A 22903-nucleotide genomic window follows, 5' to 3' on the forward strand; every position below is an offset into this window, starting at 1 on the left:
ACTTGAGCATAATTCAGTGGTCTAAATCAAATGTACTAATCTTGTAATCCAACATGGATCACTGCGTGGAAAAGTTCAGAAGTCAAGTGAAGCCTTTTCTGGGTTTTCATGACGAAAAAACAAAAAATGAAGGAAAAACTTCCTTCCTCTTGGACACGATAGCACCTCTGAACGGCCGCTAGCTAGACGAGCCCACGCCATCATACACACCCATCACTTCACGGAGTTTTTTTTTTTTTTTTCATTATTTTGTTGAAAAATAACAATGTCTTGGAAAGTTCATGCGAAAACGAGCAGTTACTGTACCTTAAGCCCCCGTCACACTAAGCACGCATCAGCATGAATCAAGCAGAACCAGCCAGATTGAAAAAGTTGAAAAATATGCGCCACATTCGGGAGAGGATTTGAAATTCGTGAGCTTGGCTCCTTTTTTTCCTAGGCGACATGACGTGATGTGCCGGCGGTCGGTGGTGGAGCTTGGCTCCTTTTGTTCTTGGCGGCATGACGTGAGGGACGTCCACGCCGGCACCCGCTAGTGGAGTTACCTTGGCTCCTTTTTTCCTTGATCAAATATAAAGCCATGTGAATTCAGGCGACGCTTCATAGTGGCGTTTCAGCCACGGCTGGCTGCCTTCTTTTTTCCGAATGCGATCAGAATGTTTGGAATGCTGTTGGAATACCATAAGAATATTTAGAATGCAGTCAGCGTTTCCACTTTGAATGCACCTCAGAAGCTTTTAGCATGCTCAAAACATTCGGGCCGGCCACAACAACGGGCCCTAATATTTGCAATGCACTCACAATGCAGTTAAAATCTTTAGAATGCGCTTCGAATATCCAGCAATAAGCCACAAATTTTCATTCCAGTTTCATACCTCTAGTCTGACTTAAGAATATCACATTATAGCTTTGGTATGTCTGTTAAACAAGTCTTTTTATTTATTTCTTTTTTAATAATCGGCAATTACTCCCCACTGAAATACAGCACGAGACACCCCACTTCATGTCCATCTATTTTATTATTTAGAACCGGGGATCTGTGTTGCCATGGCTCCTGTCGTCATAGCTACAAACAATTACGCGGATGTACTGGGCCAATAAGAAAAGAAGGGCAGAGAATGATAGAGGTTTTGGTGATTACTTCACCTCTGCATCAGCGCAGCTCCAGCTTTGATGAGCGGCAAGGTCAAAGGTGATGAGGTAAAGACCACAAGGTCGTCTGCAGTAAATGCCAGGGTGTTTTTGTCATGCTGGACTTTGTCTAACCAATGAACAGTTCAGTGTATTTTATTGTGATGATGTTGATAATGACTGTTTTTTTTAACCTTTAAATATCACCATGTGACTCTTGGCTCTATACGACAACATTGATGGCATTAACATCTATTCTGGTTGGCTGCTGTAACCTGTTATGAGACTGTACTCATCTGTATCGGTTCCTTCTGGTTCCTGTCTTATATTTTGTAAATCATTGTCATCATATTGATAATACAAATACACAAGAATATATTTATCTTTGTTCAGTTGTGTAACACGGAAGATATCACACTTGTGCCGAAAAAAATGAACACAAAGAAAAACAATTAATTAATTGATGAACAGTAACTCGTAATGTTACGCAGCTCACGTCCATGTTAATGTTTTGAGGCAAGCCTCCGTTATGAATGTCTATGGCGCCACCTTGTGGTTTGGAGACTTACAGGCTGCAGCTGTACCTGTGTTAGTGCATCCAAATCTTTTACGGCTCTTGTCATCTAAACGAGCTTGTGCTTTTCTCTGTTCTGCTTTAATATATTTTCTTTTGTCTCTGATCATTTCATAAAAGCGCCGTGGGTTGTTGAGCGGTTTGTGGCTTGGTGGTGGTGGAAATTCAAAAGGGAAGCGCTGACTGCTGAAGTTGCAGAGCCACATCGTGGGTGGGCAGCAGAGGTCAATGCAACCCTGACCCTGGGCCATTATCCTTTTCTATCATGCATCCTGAATTGTCAGATTTTGGGGCGGATATCTTAACATGCGCACCATGAGGACTTCAAATGAGACCCACATAGCAAAGAACCGTACTGCAAAATAGTACATTGAGATATGTACTTTATCTTATTACATTTTTACGATCGGTTTTAAGTTTTATTTAAAAAAAAACGCAAAGAAAGTATGTATGTTTTATAATACTTTAAATTTTTTTAGCAAATTATATTTACATTTTTTTCTTTACTGTAATTTGTAATACTTTTAATACCTCTATGATGATGCAAATAAAAACTGAGCATTATTATCTTTGTGAATGCAGAATTTTTGAGACCGTTCCTGTATTGGATGCCGATAGTATATGTACATCTGTGACTGATAGATATAGAAGATAGGCAAATTGTACGCGTTTCACACACAGTGTCCATGACCACCGTCTATTTCTGTGGTCACAGTTGTGTGTGAGTGTCTTCAGGCATGACTCTTCCCTCCCTCACAAGCAGTGCTAAAGTAACAGCTGATGTCAGTCCTGCTTAAAGACACACACGCACAGTCCAGACGGCCATGCCCCCACACCACTACAACCGACTCGCACTCTGCAGCAGTCTCAAAAAGAGTAGGAGGACTCCTAAACACGCACACACACCTCCTCTTTTCTTGGCACAACCAGCAGGAAGGCTCCAGAGCCACAGTCCAAGGTTCAAATCCCACAGAGGAAGGGAAGGGTTTGTTTGTTTGTTTGTTTAAAAAAAAAAAAAAAAATTGGATCATGGAATTACACTGTCTTCTTGTGGAGACCTCCACCTCAGCCAGTTCCTGCTCCATGGACCCAGTGTACGACAACTGCCCACCTTTCACCCAGCGTGGGAGAGACAGGGAAATGGAGAGTAGAGTTGTGTACCCCGCTGTAACCAGACCCCCCGGCCTCTGCATCCCTCAGACTGTTCTGGCCCCTGCTGTGGCTGAGGTTCCCACACGGGTCAGTGAGGGAAGAGCGCCTGGCAGTGTGCCAGATCACTCCTACTGTGGTTGGAGAGGAGGTTTGGGAGTATTGGCGCATGATCCGGGAATAAACCGAATAAGAGGAGGAGGAGGAGGAGGAGGAGGAGGATACTGGCCAGATGACAGCACTCAACTGTATCACATCCCCAGTCCAACACAGAGTACGGAACATCAGAGCACACTGTCGTTCTATGATAACCTCTCTGGAGCTGAAACCCCTGACCACATTGAAGTTTTTGAGATGGAACCCAGCTTCCAGGAGCACTTTCAGGAAGACATGTGGGCCTCTAAGCTGATCCAGGTAGCAGCTGACGAAGGAGGCCCTTGGTTGGAAAGTGGCTGCGACAACCAGAACCAAGAAATCAAACATCAGCAAGAGTTGGGCTCTGTATCATGTGGGTTTGTACAAGAGGACCAGATGCTGCACATACATCAGTCAAGTCAGCAACACCGCCAGGCCCTATGGCAACAAAGCAAGGCTCAGCACCAAGCACAGACTCCTTGGGCTCCTAAGGTACCCCCTCCTCTACCCCTCGCTGACCCTTCCGCCAGTGCACTTCGCAGCCTTCTCACCAATCTCCAGCAGCACATCGTCAGACAACAGGAAGTGTATGAGGCGCGGATAGTCAGGTAATATTCACTATATTTTGTTTCCACTTAAAAATTCACTTTCTAGCGTTTGTACACTTCCTGTTTGAGAAAGTGTGTGTGTGTTTTCAGTCAGCTGTGTTTTAGAGGTCACACATTTGACCCAAGCTTCACCCCAACATCCTGTTTAGCTCCCAGCTGCTCTGCAATTCCTTTAGTCAACTATTTTCCATTTCATAACATCGTACATTGATATAACACGGCTGTATTACATTATTTTCAACACTTTTTGCTATTGTTTTATTAGTTTTAATATATAATAAGAGTGCATTTGGTGGCGCTATGGAAAAAGCACGACACATGGAGAGGGCGCTAAATTAAGAGGCCATGCTGCTGACCTCGTCCCAACAACACATACCTTATTACCAATATAGATGGAGCAAGTCTGGGCAAAAGGTCAGGCAACAGCAGTGGGTAAAAGAAAAAAAATGTCTGTCACGATATAGTCAAAATCCAATAACTGAACATTTTAAATACAGCAAATTCACTACTGACCTGCATGTTTGAGCCTATCGTGTCTTCCTTCCAATGCATCTCAGCTTACAGGAGAGAAACGAGGAGCTGCAGGAGGAGGTTGTTCGCTTGAAAACCAACCTGTCCCGGCAGCGTCACTGGTACCAGGCTGTGCAAGCAAAGATCACAGAGTCCGAAAGAGAGCGGGCCGCAGCGGAGCTGTGCAACTCGGCACTGCAGAAAGACATGGAACAATTCTTCGACACGTTTGGAGAGCTCAACAATGAGGCAAAGAAGACAGAAAACATCATCAGGAGCTTTTGAGAAAGAACATAGAACATTGACAAGAGCAGAAAGAAAACTCAAGCATAAGAACGCAAGATGTTGTATAGTACTTTATCTCTCTCTAGACAGAACATTCCCTTTCCTCTTTGGGAAGGGCTTCCATGTTGCACAGTTAGTTCTTTATGAGCAATCTTAAAAATACAGAAATAAAAGAAACTACTGACAACTGTATGAATTGCATATGGCTGAACACAACATATTCTCATGGGAATTTAGTAGGAAATCACACAAAACACCAGCAGAGTTGCCACAACACACTGCATAGACATCCTGCACTGAAATTATACTCATATCTATCTATATAAATAAAAAAACACATATTTACTACTTACTTTTGCTTTGTACAAAACCCTACTAAATTCTCATGACAACAGGCCCCTGAATGAGTGTGATCAATGCAATTGTACAAGACATTTCTGAAAATGAAACTGCAACTGAACAAAATCGCATCGTGAAGACTTGAAAATTTCTGAAACCATGATCAATACAAAACATTATTGTGGACAACGTGAGCTGAAGCCTCCTCAGATCAATGAAGGCATGAATGAGGACTGTGAAGGTGGGGATATATAGTATATAGTGTGGCCTTTTAGTCCTCAGTGAGTCCATTTCTGCAAAAAGTCCATTGCCAAGGTTCCCCTCCTTGGTGTGCCATGTTTGAGAATTTACACCACAGTCACGTCCTCCTTCCTCACGTGTTGTTGAAACATCCTTCAGTAACCTGGCCTTTCCACACGAGGAGGCCGCTGTGGACATTGAGCATGCATGCATCCAAGGCAAAAAGCAAACAAAAACACCTCTCAGGATCAAAAACATTAAGCAAGGACCTGAACAGATTCCTTTGTAACAAAATCTATGATAATGCCACTGCATCTGCATGCAACATTACTTATTTTGTTGTTGTATTTTTGTTCTACGTGACTCATGGCTGATGCTATGGAATGGTTTTGTTATGGTGTGTACTCGATTAAAATTAAATGTTTGACAAGAGGTAAAATGATCAGATAGGCCTCAATTTGTGCAACATTTTGCAAGAACAGGAAAAACATGTATCTCTTTGCATCCCCCCACATTTACAGGATATATTTTTGTTTGATGTACACGCTGATATTAATTAGTACAGTACCTTATGTAAAATTGCAATAATATACATTTCCACAGGCACAGAGTTTTTTTTAGTGAAGAAAACACTATCTGCAATGACAGGGTCTACAACCACAATGTGTGTGAGAGCATCTTTACAGTACATACAGTACATTACATTATATGAAGGAATAAAACACTGCAGCTGCACCACAGCTTTGCCATGCTGTCAGGTGCGGATATTCTCCACAAGTCAAGCCAAATGAATAAAACCACTGTGCACAGAGCACCAAAAGGGGATAGCAAGCCAGCTAGAGAATCGACTGATCAAACCTGATGATGAGTTGATGGCCATATAAACATCGATGTTAAGCTTTTGTTCATTTCGACGCAACATGCATGCAAGCAGCTGTGGTTTATATTTGGTGCACGTCTTCATAAAGTTGATGACAGTAAACGTCTTGTTTCAACTGAACATCTGCTACAAAAATAAAACTATTAAAAATACAACTATATAGAACAAACCACACACACCCCCCCCACACACACACGTTCTCCTGGTCAATCAATGCATGCGTCATCCACCATGTTAGAAAGGTAGCACAACCTTTGATCTCTAAGCAGCAGTCCAAAACTGGCTTTGGGGGTGAAGGGGATCAAGAAGATCCACTTTTGAATGAAATTGGAAAAAAAAACGATCAGGTTAAAGAGGACAGAGGAAAGAGAAAAGAGAAGATGATAAGAATGTGAGGATGACGGGGTAAACAGAGTGAAGGAAGACACAGATTGCGTTCACTGACTCTCGTCCAACGGCCCTGTGAGCGTGTCGATGCTGCTGCTGTCCGTGTCAGAGGCCACCGTGTGCTCTGTGGACATTGACGAGATGTCATTGGCCGAGGACGACTGCGAGGCTGAGCTGGACACCACATCTGAGACGTGACACATTGATGACGCAAGTCTTCATCTTGATATACATCAACACGTCATGAATTTCCAGTCAGAACACGAACGTACCAGAGCAGTCCTCTTTCATCACGCCATTCTTGTTCCTTTCTTCCCAGTCTATCACCTCCTCATAAATGAGCTCTGAGGAAAAACACCATACATTTTTATTAGGGATGTCAAAAATAGCGCGTTAAGGGCGGTAACTAATTTATTTCTTTAATTACGTCACATTTCTTAGTCATTAACGCATACTCATGGCAAGCCACGCCTCTCTGTTATGAAGACAGGAGGAGGCACCATGTAGCGTCCCCAAAGAGTCACAACGTCTGACGCTCTTTTATAACTTTATTCTGACCTGAACACATCAACAACAGTGCAATTCCAACATCATATATGTACCTCCAACTCACAAACACACCTCTAGGCCCCTTCGTCATCGGAACGACACTTCCTCACTGTCACTAGACGACCGCGAGGCACATTCACAGACACTCGAACATCACAAAATCTTTTTTTGCATCTATGTGTGGTCTAAATAAACAGAAATACAAAGAAAAACAACAAGTGGGTATCCTTATCACTCACTTTGTACCTCTTAATGCGGAAGTACAATTGTTGGTTCTACATGTATAGCGCAATGAAAGGAGTGAACCCTCCTGTCAGTCATTCAGTCTCTTTGTTCCAGTGAGGAGAGGCGCGCTACAAACTAGAAGTGTGTGCACTCACTAGCTGTGTGTGTCGTGTGCTGCACGACGGAATACTTTCTTTGACGATCTGATGATAATTTCAGCTCGTTTGTGCATCATCATTTTGTGACATGAGAAGGTTTGTGGCAAAACACTGGAACTTAAGTTGCAACTGATTCCTGAAGTATGACACCTCATTGTGCACCAAATGCATTTAGCTGCATCCAAAACATGCACTTTGACTAAACTCCGACAAAACGTTACACCTATTAAACGTAAACAGCGTATTCCACACAATTTGGCTAAAAGTGAATCAAGGAAGTGTATATGCAAATGAGCTGACGTCTGCTTTGATACACAATGTGAACTTCAGAGAATTTCCAGGTTATTTCTCAGTTTTTTGTGAAGATTCAGACAACGAAAGTGACACCGATTAAAAATCAGAAATAGTATGACTGATTTTTATTTAAGTGCAATTTTTTACTATTTGATACAGTGTACTTGCATTATTATGCCATATATTATTACTGCATTAATAGACACATGGTCTCAAAATAGGGTTGACAATATCATTTACTGGCAATAATTTGTAGGAGAATTATCATCCAGCAAAATTTGTTATTGTGAAAGGCCTAGGAGAAGCCAAGTAATTGTGCACATAAAGAAATGTATTACAGTAGTGCAGTTTTAGTCATTATGTAACCGAATCTGCTGACACCATCCGCAAGGACACTGCCTGCCTGTCTGTTCATACAGTCTTACATCATCCTCCATGAACCAGCAAGTAGCCTGCTAACAAATGAACAAACAAATACAAAGACACCACATTTGTTAACTGTTCGGCAGTGGTGGCATTCTAGTTTGTGTGTGCACATATTCTTGGCAAGAAACCAGGACCACATTTGGTCCAGTAGAGGGCAGCGCAGCCTACCTTTCCACTGCTCAATGGTGTGCTCTCTCTCCTCTAGCTGCTTATCAGATATCTGGGGGGGAGGCTGAAAGAGACAAAGAAGCATGCACATATCACACAGAGAGCCCCATGTAATCATTGTACTGATGAAGTACCCAGTCGTGGGAGTGGGAGGGGTGTTGTCCTCACCGCATCAGCCTCAGTAGGGTCATACCACACATGAATGTAGGGATGATTGAGAGCTTCCTCCACGGAAATGCGGCACTCAGGGTCGATAACAAGCATTTTGGACAGCAAGTCCCGTGCTTGACCTGCTGTCGTGGCATGGGACAAAGAACTGTTACTATGGAAACAGAGCGATGACATCATTGGCTGAAGCAGTTTTCATGTGAGCTGAGGAGGTCCCCTAAAGGTGTTGTCATCTCTGGTGATGTCAGAGTCTGTTATAAAATATGTAAATGCTCCAAGCATACTCTGCTCTAACATTTTAAATGGGCCAGTCATTCTGTATCGTACAACCCCAAACATTTAACACTTTACAGCACGTTAATGCATTTCCTGTAAATGTTGCATTGATCCTTACTTTTCAACTTGTCGTGTTCTGAATCCGAGGGAAAGGCCCAGTCAGGAAAAAGCTCTGCAAAGCTGACACCTGGATATTGTGGCTTGTTCATCACATAGTTCCTCACAGTCTCCATCAGACGGTTCATAAACTCCAGACTGGGTGTGCCCAGAACCTCAATTACTTTGTTCCACTGGTCGATGTCTGGCCAATGTGCTCATTAGGGAAAAATGGGTGTTTAAATATATGCAAGTGGATCAAAGGAACACAGGAAAGATGAGGAATGAATAAAACTGTTACCTATAGACATAAGTATTGGAACACTTGATCATTACAGCAATCATGGAAAACATATGGAGCTTGTTCCTATGTCAAAATTATTCCAAATGTACTGTATTGGCAATAGGGAGGAACTAACCCCTAATTATTAACTGAATAAGTACCCAGACTTTTGTCAATATATCATATGACAACTAAGCCCATGTTGCTTACTTTGCACATTTGTACTTTTCCAGATGACAGCAATTGATGGATGCAGAAGAATTCAGTGCTGGGAGAAACTCAGTGACAAAATTGGTTGATTGGTATCCTTGGTGCTAAACTTAAATTAATTAGAGGGACAGGCTGTAAAACAGGCTGTGGAGGATACGGTCAGTGCCTTGGAAGATAACACTGCCTTTTACCATCTCTCCCATGATGCACCCCACGGACCAGATGTCCACTGCAGACACAGCATATTAATAAATATTCACATTTAACATCAAGGATATTACAAAATCATTCGCATTAACTTGCAAAAGACAACAGATAGAGGCTGCATTGGTTCATGCTGTAAAGATAACACATTGACATTGAAGTGTTGCATGCGCCATGCTGCAGCCCGGTGTTTTCATCATCATGTTCATCCTCAGGCTGGATTGGTCTTCCCTTTCTGGCACAGGCGGCCACACACAGGCTGCGCTTCTTATCACTTCCCCCAGCTGCTGCCAGTGTGCTCCATGCATAGAGGGATGCAGTTCCTCCCATTTTCTTCTCATGCTAACTTATTACTTTATGTCTGGTAAATAGCCGCTAACTCACTTCTGCCGAGTTCAAGTTGAGTTCAAGTCTCCATATCAGAACTCTACTTTTATGTTTCGGTTTGATGTTGCCAGCATGATCATGAAACACGGAAAACCTTGAACCGATTTAAATGGCTCACATAGCTATCTGCAGTGCAAGGACGTCTTCTAATTCACAAAATGATCACATCAGATCAACTGGTTTGTCACTGTTAATTGGCCTAACGGGACCCTCAAGAAAGGATACAGCCAATTCCGGTAAAGCCATTGCAGTATGCAAACATTGTAAAACTGCAGAACACTGAATCATGTTCAATGTTTTAAGTGAAAAAGTTGTGCTCTGCCAGGTAATGGATGATTGTTTTCTATCTGTAAATATGCACAAGTTGAGCAAATTATGTTTGCTCAGTTTTCAATTGATGGCTTTAGAAGTAATGCTGTTGAATCAAAGTAGAGCTAGATGACAACATGGTCTCTTAAACTCTCTCTGTTGTCCTTCTTACCGTTTTCCTTATACTTCATCCCCAGAATGACTTCAGGTGCTCGGTAGTATCTGGTTACCACATATGGGGTCATCATAAAGTTGGTGCATGCTGTCCTAGCCAGGCCAAAGTCCAAGATCTTCAGGGTGCAATCTGACTTCACTACAATGTTGCTGGGCTTCAAGTCCTGATGGGACGGACACAAACATTGTTTTAGACACAACATTCTACTGAATGAAATATTTAGTGTATGAAACATCTTGAGTTCATCATCCATACCCTGTGGATGATGCCGGCAGAGTGCAGGTGTCTGATGCCACAGAGGATCTGGTAGAGCAGGTAAGACATTCTCTCGTGGTCCAAATCCATGTGGATCACCTGGCAGAGGCTGGCATCCATCAGCTCCATTACCAGATACCTGCAAGTTGATAAAGCAATGAATATAGGCAGGCCATGGTGAAACATACCCAGATATTGAAGACAGGGCAGGGGTCAGCGACCTGCGGCTCTTCAGTCTCCTTGTTGAGCTCTGTGATTTTTTTTTTTTTTTTTTAAACACCCAAGTGTGCTACCTCCGTGGTAAACTATCCATAACCATGAACACGTCCCTAAAAAGAAAAATCTCAGAAGAAATTAGTCAGCTTAATTCTGAACAGACATATTCCTTTACCTTCACTGCCAATGACACTGGCTTACCCACCCATGTGCTTGATATGTGGCGACAAACCATGAGAAACACCATAAGAAATAACAGAAAATATAAGGAGGACAATTTCCAAACAAGCACTCAGTAACTGCAAATGGGTGTAAGAGAGCGATTTCGGGACGACTAGTGAAGGTTGAGCAGAGCAAACATACTTTCAAAAAGCGGATGAACGCGCCAAACTCAACTACACCTGCTAAAGTTGATGGAGAGCGCAAGGAGAGGCAAGCAGTTCACAGTTGGAGAATACATGAAAGAATCGTTCATAAAAATATCACAGCATCTGTTCTCCAAAAAAAATAAAATAAAATACATACAGTATGCACACTGTACTTCTGCAAGTCGAATTCTGTTGTTGTAACAGGTACAATTTAAAACAGATTAAAACTTTTAAAAGTTTATGTTTCGCGGCTCCGGGCCATCTTTCGTCTCTGGAAGAGGAGGCAAAATGGCTGCTTTTGATGCTAAAGGTTGCGGACCCCTGACATGGGCAAAGACAGCAAATTACATACAGTACAAAAACACGACTACTCACAGATCCTGAAATTCCTCCAGTGACTTCTGAGGCGTGAACACATTGATCAGACGGATGATCTGCAAGCAGAGATGGCCATTAGTTCACCCAGTGACTGCTCCGTCATTATTCACCTCCACAGTTTTCAACAGAGTTGGCTTGTCATTGCCATGGTAACCAAGTACTATCTACTACTAGGTCCACAATGATGAGCATCAGAGTTGAGTGCAGTGCGTGTACAAATAAAATGATATGACAATGTTTATTTTAGGACATGTTATAATGCTTTTGTTACATTCATTAGTTTGGCCTATTTAGATTTTGCACCAAACAAGTTGACTGTCACCACACTGACAGTACATTACACTTCAAAACTGCAGAGAGAGTAAAAGAAATCAGTATACACTGAGTTACAAATCCATAACAAACCCTTTGTACATAGTCTAGAGGGGAAGAAAATGTGATGATGTGAATAAGTCTTACATTTTTGTGGTTGACACATTTTAGCAGCACAAGCTCCCTGTATGCACGTTTAGCATGTGTCTGGTTCTGGAAGGGCCGGCACAGCTTTTTCACCGCCACCGGGATGCCGAGGACTGTATCTAGGGCAGAGCTGGTCATAAAGAAGACATACGGTGTGTCACAAACTGCAAAGTTGTTGTTCGATTTGCAGTCAACTTGATGAACAGAAGGTCTGCAAAACTTTGTCACTGAGCTTTTCAGGTGGAAAAGGATGTGCATATGTAAGATGTACAACTACAATAAAGAAATGTTGGACTGAGTAAATATTTGCACTTGACAGTGAAATTATGTGCAAAACAAGAAGTAGGGTTGAGAGTTATTTATATATTATCCGATACCAGTGGCAAATCAGTATTTTTGAAATAGTGCCAACAACATTTCAAAAGAGCGTCAAACTCTGTGTGCAGGATGCTGAATTATTTATTTTATTTATTATTTGACGGGACTTTCAAAATATCACCTTCAAGCACTTGCTGCAGGTGGCTGAGTCTGCATTAATTTAGCACCGAATGATATAGGCATGCGTGCGGTAACGTGCGATGAGGTTCATGGCTGGTGAGGCACCGGTGTTTATGTTAATACACGTTGTTCATTGAGAGAATAACCAACAAAAGAGGAGAACAATTCAGTTTGGTGAAAACAAATGTTGTTAGATATGTCTTAGACCCATTTATTTATTGTTTTTTTTAAATACATTTTTGTATTAACTTTTATTTGTATATGAAGTTCATGCAGCCTTTCCTTCTCCGGGAACACTTCTGATACTTTGTTGAAAAAGTAAAATTTTGAAAAGTTGAAAATCACCTCCTGGTAAGTTTGGGTATACTGTATAATCATCCATCCTGGCAGTCTAATTCATTCATTCATCAGAGCATTGAATTAATTTGATGTACTAGCAGTGCTTACTTAGTGCAAGCAGGGAAAGACAAAAAACAAAAACGCTGGCTTTTCCTCTATGGAATGATGTCATTGACAAGCACCTTCCAGCTCCAGCACGCCCCCATCTCTTCAGGATGCAGCAGTACTCCAAGTGCCTCCTGTATAACATTGCTATGTATTTTATTGTCTGATTAGCAAGAATAATGATGACACGCTTACATTAACGATATTACACCGGCTGTAAAATGTCATGGTATATTATAAATGTTTCTGCAACATTACAGTATATTATTGTCAACATGCTGACCAACAGAAATTGGCAGGCGCCATGAGCCAAGTCAGTGTGCACTCGGATGGTAGGCAGGGCTTGCACAATAAGGCGAGAAGCCACGCTCACAGTGGCTTCAGACTAGGTTTCTTCCCTGTATTTGATCAGGAAATCTGGAAATTCAGCGGTACTTACACAAGAAACTGTTAAAAACGATTGGATTCGTACAGAAAATACATTTATAATGCAGATCAATGGACATACTGTATATTAATATTTATTTTATGCTATTATTCGTTTTTGTATTTTCCATCATGACAGGTGAGGCAGAGACCACACGTCACTGCACCAGTGCCATTATGATACTGAGTTTCAGTACGCATGCCTATCAAGAAGACACCAAGCTAATGCGAGACTACAGCGAGTGTGGCATGGTCCCATTGGGTGCATTAACAGCATACAGTCCATTACACAATGATAATTATTCACTTTAGCAACTTTCATGGTTCTGCCACGGCTAAGCAGGCACAAACACATTAGAAGATAATCTGACCATTAGCTTTCCTGGTCATTTGCCATGGACCATTACTTTTTTAGAGGCAAACATTTTGAAAAGACAACGCACACTTGATGAAAGTCCAAAGTGATTGTCCAAACAGCCCCATTGGAATACAGTAGAATTAATTAACTAATTTCAAATGGCAAAGCCTCTGAATAAGCCAACATGGAGAAGAATGCACGTGAAAGTAAATTGGCTTTGATTGTTTACACTTGACCTAAAAGTTTATACATTATACACTCAGTGGCCACAACATTAAGACATTTGCACAATCTGATAAGAAAAAAAGAGTTGCATCAAAAATGTCTTGACAAAAATATTGATTGGTTGGTTTGATGGTTTTGTCATCAAGTGTCCAGTAAGCCATAAAAATGAATCAAATAATTTAACTAACTCAATATTAAGCCAGTGGGAGAAAGTGTAATTAACTCTTTTTTCAAACACAACATCCTTTCGCAGAGTGTTGCAAAATAGATGCTTACCAAACAATGCCCTGGGCCCCGGAACCGATGGCACGGAGCTGCTGGTAGCGGGTGAGCACAGTGAAGGTGGAGTCCCCCACCTGAACACTGTAGAACTGACTTTCTGCCTCACTCATCCTGAGGGGCAGTCAGGGGCACCAGGACTGTCTGTGGAGAACATAAAGCATACGTGTCAAACCCAGGCCCGCGGAACTGCTTGGAAAATAGCATTGAGTTGTCCCTCATCACGGATCTCAACAAAGTGCTTGCAAAGATCCCACATCAACAACAAAACTCGACCTGCTTACTTTCACCTTCGCAATATTAATCGTCCCCGTCCTTCCCTGACTGTCCATGCTGCCTTGATCCTTAGCCATAGCCTGGTCGCTTCTCGCACCGACTACTGCAACTCACTGCTTTTTGGTCTCCCCCAGAAGTCCCTTGATAAACTTCAACTGGTCCAGAACTCTGTTGCCCGAATTTTAACCAGAACTGCATCACTTCATCAACCCCATCCTACAGCAATTTCACTGGCTCCCGGTCAAGCAGAAAATAGACTACAAACTCCTCCTACATACCTTCAAGGCTATACACAACCTCAGCCCTCCATACCCGATTGACCTCCTCCACATTGCCATTCCAGCTCACTCCGTCAGATCCTCCTCCTCCATTCACCTCACTGTGCCTTCTGCCCGTCTCAGCACCATGGGGAGCGGAGCTTTCAGCCACTCTGCTCCCAAACTCTGGAACTCATAACCAAATGACATCTGAAATATTGACTCACTCCCCATCTTCATACCCAGACTCAAAACTCAACTGTTCAAGACTGCATGCTCAATTTGACTTGTTCATGTCTTTATCCTTCGTTGTTTTGTCCGTATCATGTGCAGCGTCCTTGGGTTTTTACAAAGGAACTTATAAAGTAAATGTTTTATTATTATTATGAGCGTGTCAAGTAATGTTTCTGTTATCAACTACTACTCCTCTGACATTGCAAGAGTAAAAGTGGCATAGCACAGACTGCACAACCATTCTTACTAAGGGTGCCAGATTAATAGTGCTTTGAGTTTTGGCACCGTACGATTGAGTTTGACATCCCTGGCATAATGGGTAACACTCAAACGGCATCCAGAAGTAAACTACATCTCATGTCAACACATTAAATAAACTAAAGTCTTGGGACACCCCTTTTAATCAACGGATGAATTAGTTACACGATCGCAACATTTTGCACAATTCTATGCTTCCAACTTTGTGTGAACAGTTTGCTGTTCAAGCATGACTGTGTCCCAGTGCACAAAGCACAGTCCTAAAGGCATGCTTGAATTACTTTGGAACAGAATTTGTGAGTCAGACCCTGTCTCAGGTGACATCATTCAGTACCTCCAACATCTTGTAGTCAGTCTTCCCAGAAGAACTCCATATTTTCTTCCATTCATGCCACATGAGATGTTCCAATACTTTTGTCCATAGATAAAGCCATCTATGGCTGGTGGCTTGCTGGAATGCCATCTGTCTCTCTTTGTCATGACTCATTTGCATCAGACTACTTTCGTGTTAACTGGCAATGGTGACACTAGGATGAAGATGAAGATGAGGCTCTGGCGTGTTTGTAGTAGAGATCAGAGGTAGGTAACAGCTTGGAGTTGCAAAGACGGGGATTTCTATAACCCAAGCTTGTTGTGCATAGAACACAAGCAAACACATAAGACAGAAACATAGCAGTGACAGTGTGTGGGTAAGCAGAATGCACAGTCCTGTAGCTATGCAACAGCGAACACTCACTTGCTTGTAATTCCTTCAGGTATTATATTTATCACTAAAATATGACCAACTGTGACAACAGTTGTCTCTTTTCTTATCATTTAAAATATTCAATTACAGCTGCTGCTTTATGCATCTTTTTCCAGCGTTTTCTGAAATAGCTGGCTTTTTAAATTCTAATCGTCTCGTTGCATCATTTTTTCTCTTCAGTGCTGCTTTGCAAATGCATGCATGCACTCACTGGGAAAAAAGGCCATCAGCTGCAGGAGGTTTAGGCCTGCTCTGCTTCCACACCACTACTTCGGGTAAAGTGAGGGGGGGGGGAAATCCTCATCTCATATACTCCCTCTCCTGCCTCTGTGGATTTTTCTCTTCCAGCTGGCTCTCTGACTAAACATGAGAGGAGAGCTGCTTTGGGCTTTTACCAACATTTGAGGGTCCTAACTTTCATCAATCCTCATCATCTCTACAGTACAGCAATACCAAAAAAATCCCCACTCAGGAAATAATTGGTCAAAAAATACTTTTGTGGGCAGAGGCTTTTCCTCACTCACAGTCTGGCATAATAAACGCCGTTTTCCTCCACATTTATCTTAGTATTCAATGTTGACAACGTGCCATACATCTTGCCACATATAAGGACTGCTGTACTTGGTAGTTTATTCAGTACATACCGTATAGTCTACCAAAGACGACAACTTTGTTAATGTCTCCTGTGCTCCATAAACACACCACTGGATGACTAGGGCAAGTGAACACAATAGCATTTGTCCTCAGAGGGAACCATAAAAGAATAAATCGGCAATGACCTTTCTCCAAAGGCAATAAGCTCTCCTCTGGCCACCTATCACCCTCACACTAAAATATATGGTTTAAAACAAATATAAAATTCCCTAGATTAGAGCAGGCTTTGGCTACAGAACTTGACTTTATCGTATTAAAAGATTAAAGAGGAATATTACATAGTTTTGGTATGTCTCTCAAAATAACAGGTGTGCGTGTATGACTGTTAATGTGATGACGTTAATAAGACTCAGACTTTAACGCTGAGAAGGTGCTGCACTGTGGGGGATTGACAATACAGTAAGAACGGCATTTAATTTCAGTATTTGCACTAGTGAATGAAGCCTTAGTTTACTCAACTGCAGGGTACCAGGTCTGTTATTTTTTTCCTGGAGGGGAAAAGTGAGGCATCTATTTGAGGCGACTAACGCATCCTGTAATTACCGTACTGACACGAATATAAGACTTCCCAAAAATATAAGACACTCCCCAATCCTTACGATGTGTTTTTGTACAAATATTTTTCAAAAAAAACAAAAAAAGAAAACCAAAAAAAGAAAACCAAAATGATTGTAAACCTGTTTTCAATATCAGTGAAATAACTGTTAGTCAATAATAAACAGGATATCATAATTCTTAGCTGATCAACAGTTGTTTGATGAAACTGCTTCATTGATCACCATCATCTTAAAACCCTTCCTCTGTTTCTTGCCTAGCCTTTAGGGCAAGTTTTTCGGGGGATCTCTGGTTACAATCACACTATGGGGTATAATGCACAATTCAGATTTTTTGTTAAAATCAGTTTTTTTATGTGGTTGTTCACATTGCCAAAAAAATGCTACTTGTTAAAGCGCCAGGGAAGTGACGTGCATGTGCAACAGCACAACGTCACATGACTTTGTGTGTTTACGGAAGTAAAGATTGCTAAAGTGTGTGTGCTCTCCTTAACATGTTTGTGGCAGTTTCAAGGATTTTGCGCAAGGTGAGTCAATATTTTCTTAACCTAATGATTCCACGTAGGAGATTGAAAAGGAGGAGGGTAAGAATTTGGGCTGTAGCAGCTCGTGCAGAATGACGTCTGGGACATCTGTTCCGAGGAGTGAGTGGGTGGTTTGAGTGGTGGGACATTGCCACGAGTCGCTTCTCTAACACTTTTTAAAAATTATTTTCGGATGACAAGAGGAAGTATTCCCCACATAAGTGTGTACATTTATGCAAGTCTCGCAAGGTAAACCACGCCTTTTGATTACGTATAGGTCGGACATATGCGACCTGACCATTCACACTGCAGCACTTCGGATATATATCGGATTTATTTCTACATACAAACAAAGCCTGAGTTGCATTTGAAAAAAAATCTGAATTGTACTGTTCACACTGACATGAAAAAAAAAAATCAGATATAAAAAAAAAATCTAATCAAAAATCAAAATTGACCTGCAGTGTGAACATAGTCTCAGGTCAAGTGAGTGTATTTGAGTGACAGGAAAAAAAACTCACTTAAGGGGGGGGAAGTTGTTGGTGGCATCTGTTGGTTTGGATGTAAAAAGCTCTGCACCCCCAATTGAAGACAAGCTGTCTTTTTCCGACGTTTTGTAGGAAAACGGGTTGGGTCAATATGGTGATCGAGGCACGCTGTCTATATGGTATGTTTACAATCCAGCTATATAGAGACCAGGCATCCAACTACACGTCACCGGCTAAAACATAGAAATGAAAGTAAACACTGGTGGTGCTAGTTTTACATCATTCGCCACATAATGAGGACCTGGTGCTAATCACTTCTTCGAATTGCCTTGGGAGAAATTGAAAAAAAAGATTCAGGTATTTTTCCCTAAGGTCTATTATTTTTCAGCAAAATGCCCCCGGCACAGAATCAGGACGTATATTGAGCAAAAAGAACAGTGTCAGGGCAATTAATCATATCGCAAAGCCCTGTAGGCTGCAGTCAGAAGAGAGGACAATCATTCACCTGCTTCCACACCAGTCTGGCTAACAGCACAGATTTAGGCACACTGATAAGGAGGAATAATAACAGATGTAAAGTCAGGCTCAGGAAGCCTTACAGCTTTCAGTTCCTGTTACTGTTTTGTATGACAGTCATTGTGGAAAAATTAATACAACTCTTGTTAAAACTATAATTACAGCAGCATTAATCATATGCCCACTAACGGCAGTATTATGATCCAAATAACTGGCATCAGACAAGACATCTATATCAAGACAAAACTGGCCACAAAGGAACATGTCCATATTTGGTTGTAATGACATTTTTCCTATATTGCAACAACAAATTTAATCTGCAAGATGAGGAAGAAGTGTTGCATGCAGACATAAGCATTGCAAGTTACAAGGTCTCTAGATAATGACAAACAGAATTCCTTTACTCGTTATGCACAGATAAAGGCGTCTCCAATGGCACACAGCCCTGAGACTGATTACTGGCCCAGAACATGATGATATGTTCGTGAAATAGAAAAACAGATTAAACACGACTGTCATCAAGGCACACAATCAACCACACAGAATTGCAACATTGAGAATGCGCAAAACAATATATCAATATACGTAGAGAAATAAACTCATTGATCATCAATCAAGTTTGGATGCCTTGATTAAAAGGTACCGTATACAGTGGATTCCACCAGCTGCCTAGAGGGCTCCAACATTCGAACGTACAAATACCATTATATCCCACCTCTACCTGCTTTGAGTACGTTAGACGTAACACACGCACTTGCATTAGTTGTGTTCGTTGTCAGCTAGTAATGGCGATGTGGCTAAGTTGACCTACTAATTTTTGCTATCAATGAACATATAGCAACCTTTACTTTCAAAAGAGCCATTTTGCCCCCTTGCCCACAAAAGAAAAATTGTCCTGAGCCGCAAAACAGCGTATAAACTTTTAAAAGTTTTACAGTACATTTCGGTGAATAAGCCACACCCACAAAATTTTAAGGAAAACACATATTTGTTCTTATATAAGCTGCACTGGTGTATAAGCCGCACGTGTCCATATAAAAAAAAGTGGCATATTGTGGTGCACACAAGTCCGTGAGGACCAGTCGGCTATTTATTTGACAGGAGCCAATCATGAGGTACGAAAAATCTCACTACGAGCTTGTCAGCCCATTGGAAATTGCAGGTGGTCATTACTCAATATAACAGTCTGACTCACGGTTTCACCTTGCAATCAATAATTTAATATGAAAAAAAACCCAACATTTTAAAGTGTTCCCATAATGCATTTCGTTTGAGAAAACCATTTCATTGGAGGAGCATAAAAAGTATAGAAAATGGTGCTGCAATGCTGCTTCTGTCCACCAGAAGGAGCAGGAGAACTTGGAGGCCAAAGCCCTGAGGCAAGCTGACGTCACTGCAGCGCCACAATGAATGTGTTGCTCAGACGTAATGCCTTATGGGAACACTTTAAAATGTTTTTTTTTTTTTTAAACTCATATTGGGACATGTTTGTATAATTATATATACGCCTTTTGAGTATTAAGTTGTTGTGTGATGAATGTAGTGATGTTAGTAAAGTGCTCTTTGACTGTTCAGTGCTCTGTAACAGCCGCAGGGTTCAAAGTTTAAGAAAAAAGTAGCGGCTTATACACCGGAATTTTTCTTAATTTTATCTGTTACACCAGACAACAAAAAACAAAAGTCCAGGTTTACATGTGTAATGGATGTTAACTAGTGGGGTTGTGGTAGTACAAGTATGTTGGTTAAACCTCACTACCTGACGCCTCAAAAAATGGCGCCAATCCCAGCTGCCAATTTACAGTCTCCAATTGTATTGTTTTGATGCCTGTGTTTTGGGGATGTGGGCAAAAAACGCACAAAAGCAGGGGAGAACACTACTGCATATTTAAGTCAGGCAAATCATCAAATAAGCAGGTCATATTTCTAAGTATGAAACATTTCTAAGTATAAAAATACAGTAAATACCAACTTGGGCTTGCTCTATGTGGACCACCAGTTTGAAGAATAACAATTGTGAAAGAAAATACAAATTTCCAAGCGTCTCACTGCAACATACTCTCTCAGACACGTTGTGGCAAAAAACCAACATCTGAAATATCAACTGCTGCAAATTCCCAGTTATATAAGCATACGATTTGGCTATGAGGTTTATGATAATATGCAGAGTGACCTTCACAGTGCTGCCCTCCACTCCTCATGACTGCTGTCCACTCGGGAGTCCAGCCGTGGGGGTCTGTCTAACGTGACCACAGCTAGTATTTGGGAGTTGGATGGGAGTCAGTGAGCTGAGTGGGTGATCAGATTAGCATGGCCTGGAGACTCGGCATGTCAGTAAAAAAAAAAAAAAAAAAAGGGCAACTGATGCTGCACTACAGATGCTCTTTTAGGGTGCGTTCACACTTGTAGTCCAATACTCTGCTTCGGACCAAAAATGTGAAAAAAATTAAATAAAATGGTGGTCACATTAGTGCGGTTTGGTTAGCATTGACACTTGTATTTTTGTCAGTGGACCAAATAGTGCTCACCGTTAAGCACATGCATACAGCTGTGTCTCATTCGGACGGCGTATGTAACGTCTACTTTGTCTGATTACCTCACGCACCCAAAACAACATGACGTCTTCGGGGTCACACACACTCTTTCCTTTCTCTGGCAGATTTTTTTTTTTTTTTTTTTAACCAGATGAGATGTAACAAAGAGGATATCACTTGCATAAAGACTCCAAGAAGGTTCCTGGTGTTTGTGATGACTTCACCAAACTGTAATGAGCAACATGACCCCTTTGTCAAAAACAGCCAGGTATGTTTAACTGCTGTATTTACGCATCGAGGTCTCCATTTTAATCATTTTTTCATGATTTTCACTCTGCTTTCGGTTGGGTGTTGCTATGCATCGCCTGGTTATGGTCGCATTTGGTTGGTGACATAACTATTGTTTTGGTACGGTTGGCATTGTTTCTCTCAGGACAAGACTACACTGGCAGGCGGACCCATCTCTCAGGCGGTCTCTGTCCCCGTTCGGTCCTGGACCGCGTTCACACTTGACTAAACGACCTGTACTAGCAGAGGCTAGCAAAGTGACTTAACACAATCCACTTGAGTGGGTGTATGGTGCCTTTCAGAGCTCATGTATCACTGTAGTCTCATAGTCAGGGATCAGATCTCCATTTAAACATCTCTGTGAAGAGAGTGTGTGGGTTTTCTCCAGCTTCCTCCCACATCCCCAAAACATGCATGTTAGGTTTGGATAACTGTACACATTACATGGCACATGATGGGGTGAGAGGTTCAAACTTGCCTCTAAATGAATGTGGAGATGATCCACAGCACCAGTTGTCCTATCGTGACTGGAGTGTACCCAAAAGGGGGTGGGGGCTGTTGAACTATAATGTATGACATAACAGGGTTTATACCTGGCTATACCAGGCCAACATGCCCGCTCTAGAATACACACACAAGCACGCATACATGGAGAGTGAAGTCAAGCGTGGATGACACAGCGGTCGCCGCAGCACAGCTGGCCCGATAGGTGGCTATAAGCACCGCCGTAAATCAACCCAAGAGGCGCCAGCATGGAGCCGGTTTAACAAGCCCAGGGTTTGGCTCAGTTTTATCGGTGAAAATAAGTTGCCGAGGCCTACACCGTCCGTGTCGTCAGTGTCGGAGAGCAATGCGGTAGTAGCGGGCCGTGTGGGTGAAGCGAAAGCTCGCGCGGTTCACCGAGGGAGCGGAAACGCCGGCGGACACTTACCGTCTTCCTTCGCCTCTTCCAGGCATGGACAACACGGAAAAGGCGCCCTCTCCGTCCCTCCGACAAGACCGAGAGTCCGGGGAAAAGTTTGGGCGAGCGACCGCTGTGGCTGTCACGAAGGGTAGCGGTGCTTCCCGCAGCTCCAAACCCAACTCCAGTGTCGGCGTCGGCGAGTGTGGAGGAAAAGGACGTCACAGCAGGAGGCGGAGAAGGTTGCGCATGACGTAATCACGTACGGTTACGTCACAAAACTTGATGAGGATAAACTTTTAATTCACTAAAATGCTTTCAGACAATTAGAACGATATCCATCCATCCATTTTCTATACCGCTTCTCCTCTTTAGGGTCGCGGGGGCATGCTGGAGCCTATCCCAGCTGACTTCGGGCGACAGGCGGGGTACATCCGATATTATATTAAAATTAAAATAACAACAATACACATTCACATATGATACGTTTGTCAATCAAAGGCTCTATAGTGGTGTCCAACGTCCGGCCCGCAAACCATTTGTGATGCACATCTAGCTTTTTAATGGCCCGTGGCATCCATCCATCCATCCGCCCATTTTCTATG

At 42.1% G+C, this 22903-nt stretch overlaps 2 protein-coding genes across 2 annotated transcripts; one reads left to right on the plus strand and one right to left on the minus strand.

Annotated features, from left to right (window-relative positions):
* Positions 1 to 2734: 2734 nt before the first annotated feature.
* Positions 2735 to 5391, plus strand: LOC129189585 (uncharacterized). The gene is made up of 2 exons (XM_054791409.1): positions 2735 to 3597; positions 4155 to 5391. Exons 1-2 carry the CDS (start codon positions 2735 to 2737, stop codon positions 4390 to 4392), a joined length of 1101 nt encoding a protein of 366 aa, XP_054647384.1. The 3' UTR covers positions 4393 to 5391.
* Positions 4457 to 22517, minus strand: mapk9 (mitogen-activated protein kinase 9). The gene is made up of 13 exons (XM_054791890.1): positions 22329 to 22517; positions 14070 to 14216; positions 11843 to 11972; positions 11381 to 11439; positions 10422 to 10560; positions 10164 to 10329; positions 9249 to 9320; positions 8621 to 8803; positions 8227 to 8351; positions 8059 to 8122; positions 6511 to 6582; positions 6297 to 6425; positions 4457 to 6165 (listed from the first exon to the last, which is right to left on the minus strand). The coding sequence occupies exons 2-13, from the start codon at positions 14183 to 14185 to the stop codon at positions 6113 to 6115; spliced, it is 1308 nt and encodes a 435-aa protein (XP_054647865.1). The 5' UTR covers positions 14186 to 14216; positions 22329 to 22517; the 3' UTR covers positions 4457 to 6112.
* Between the last annotated feature and the right edge of the window lie 386 nt (positions 22518 to 22903).

This window comes from Dunckerocampus dactyliophorus, chromosome 11 (assembly GCF_027744805.1).
Source record: "Dunckerocampus dactyliophorus isolate RoL2022-P2 chromosome 11, RoL_Ddac_1.1, whole genome shotgun sequence".
In the NCBI taxonomy this organism is placed as follows: Eukaryota; Metazoa; Chordata; class Actinopteri; order Syngnathiformes; family Syngnathidae; genus Dunckerocampus; species Dunckerocampus dactyliophorus.

Coding starts and splice junctions, on each gene's coding strand:
- mapk9 (XM_054791890.1), bottom strand. CDS start 14,185: ATGAGTGAGGCAGAAAGTCAGTTCTACAGTGTTCAGGTGGGGGACTCC. Junction 8,123..8,226: donor ACCCTACTGAGGCTGATGCG/GTGAGGACAACA, acceptor TGTCTCTTTCAG/CCTCCCCCCCAGATATCTGA. Junction 6,583..8,058: donor CACCATTGAGCAGTGGAAAG/GTAGGCTGCGCT, acceptor GTTTTTCCTCAG/AGCTCATTTATGAGGAGGTG.
- LOC129189585 (XM_054791409.1), top strand. CDS start 2,735: ATGGAATTACACTGTCTTCTTGTGGAGACCTCCACCTCAGCCAGTTCC. Junction 3,598..4,154: donor TATGAGGCGCGGATAGTCAG/GTAATATTCACT, acceptor AATGCATCTCAG/CTTACAGGAGAGAAACGAGG.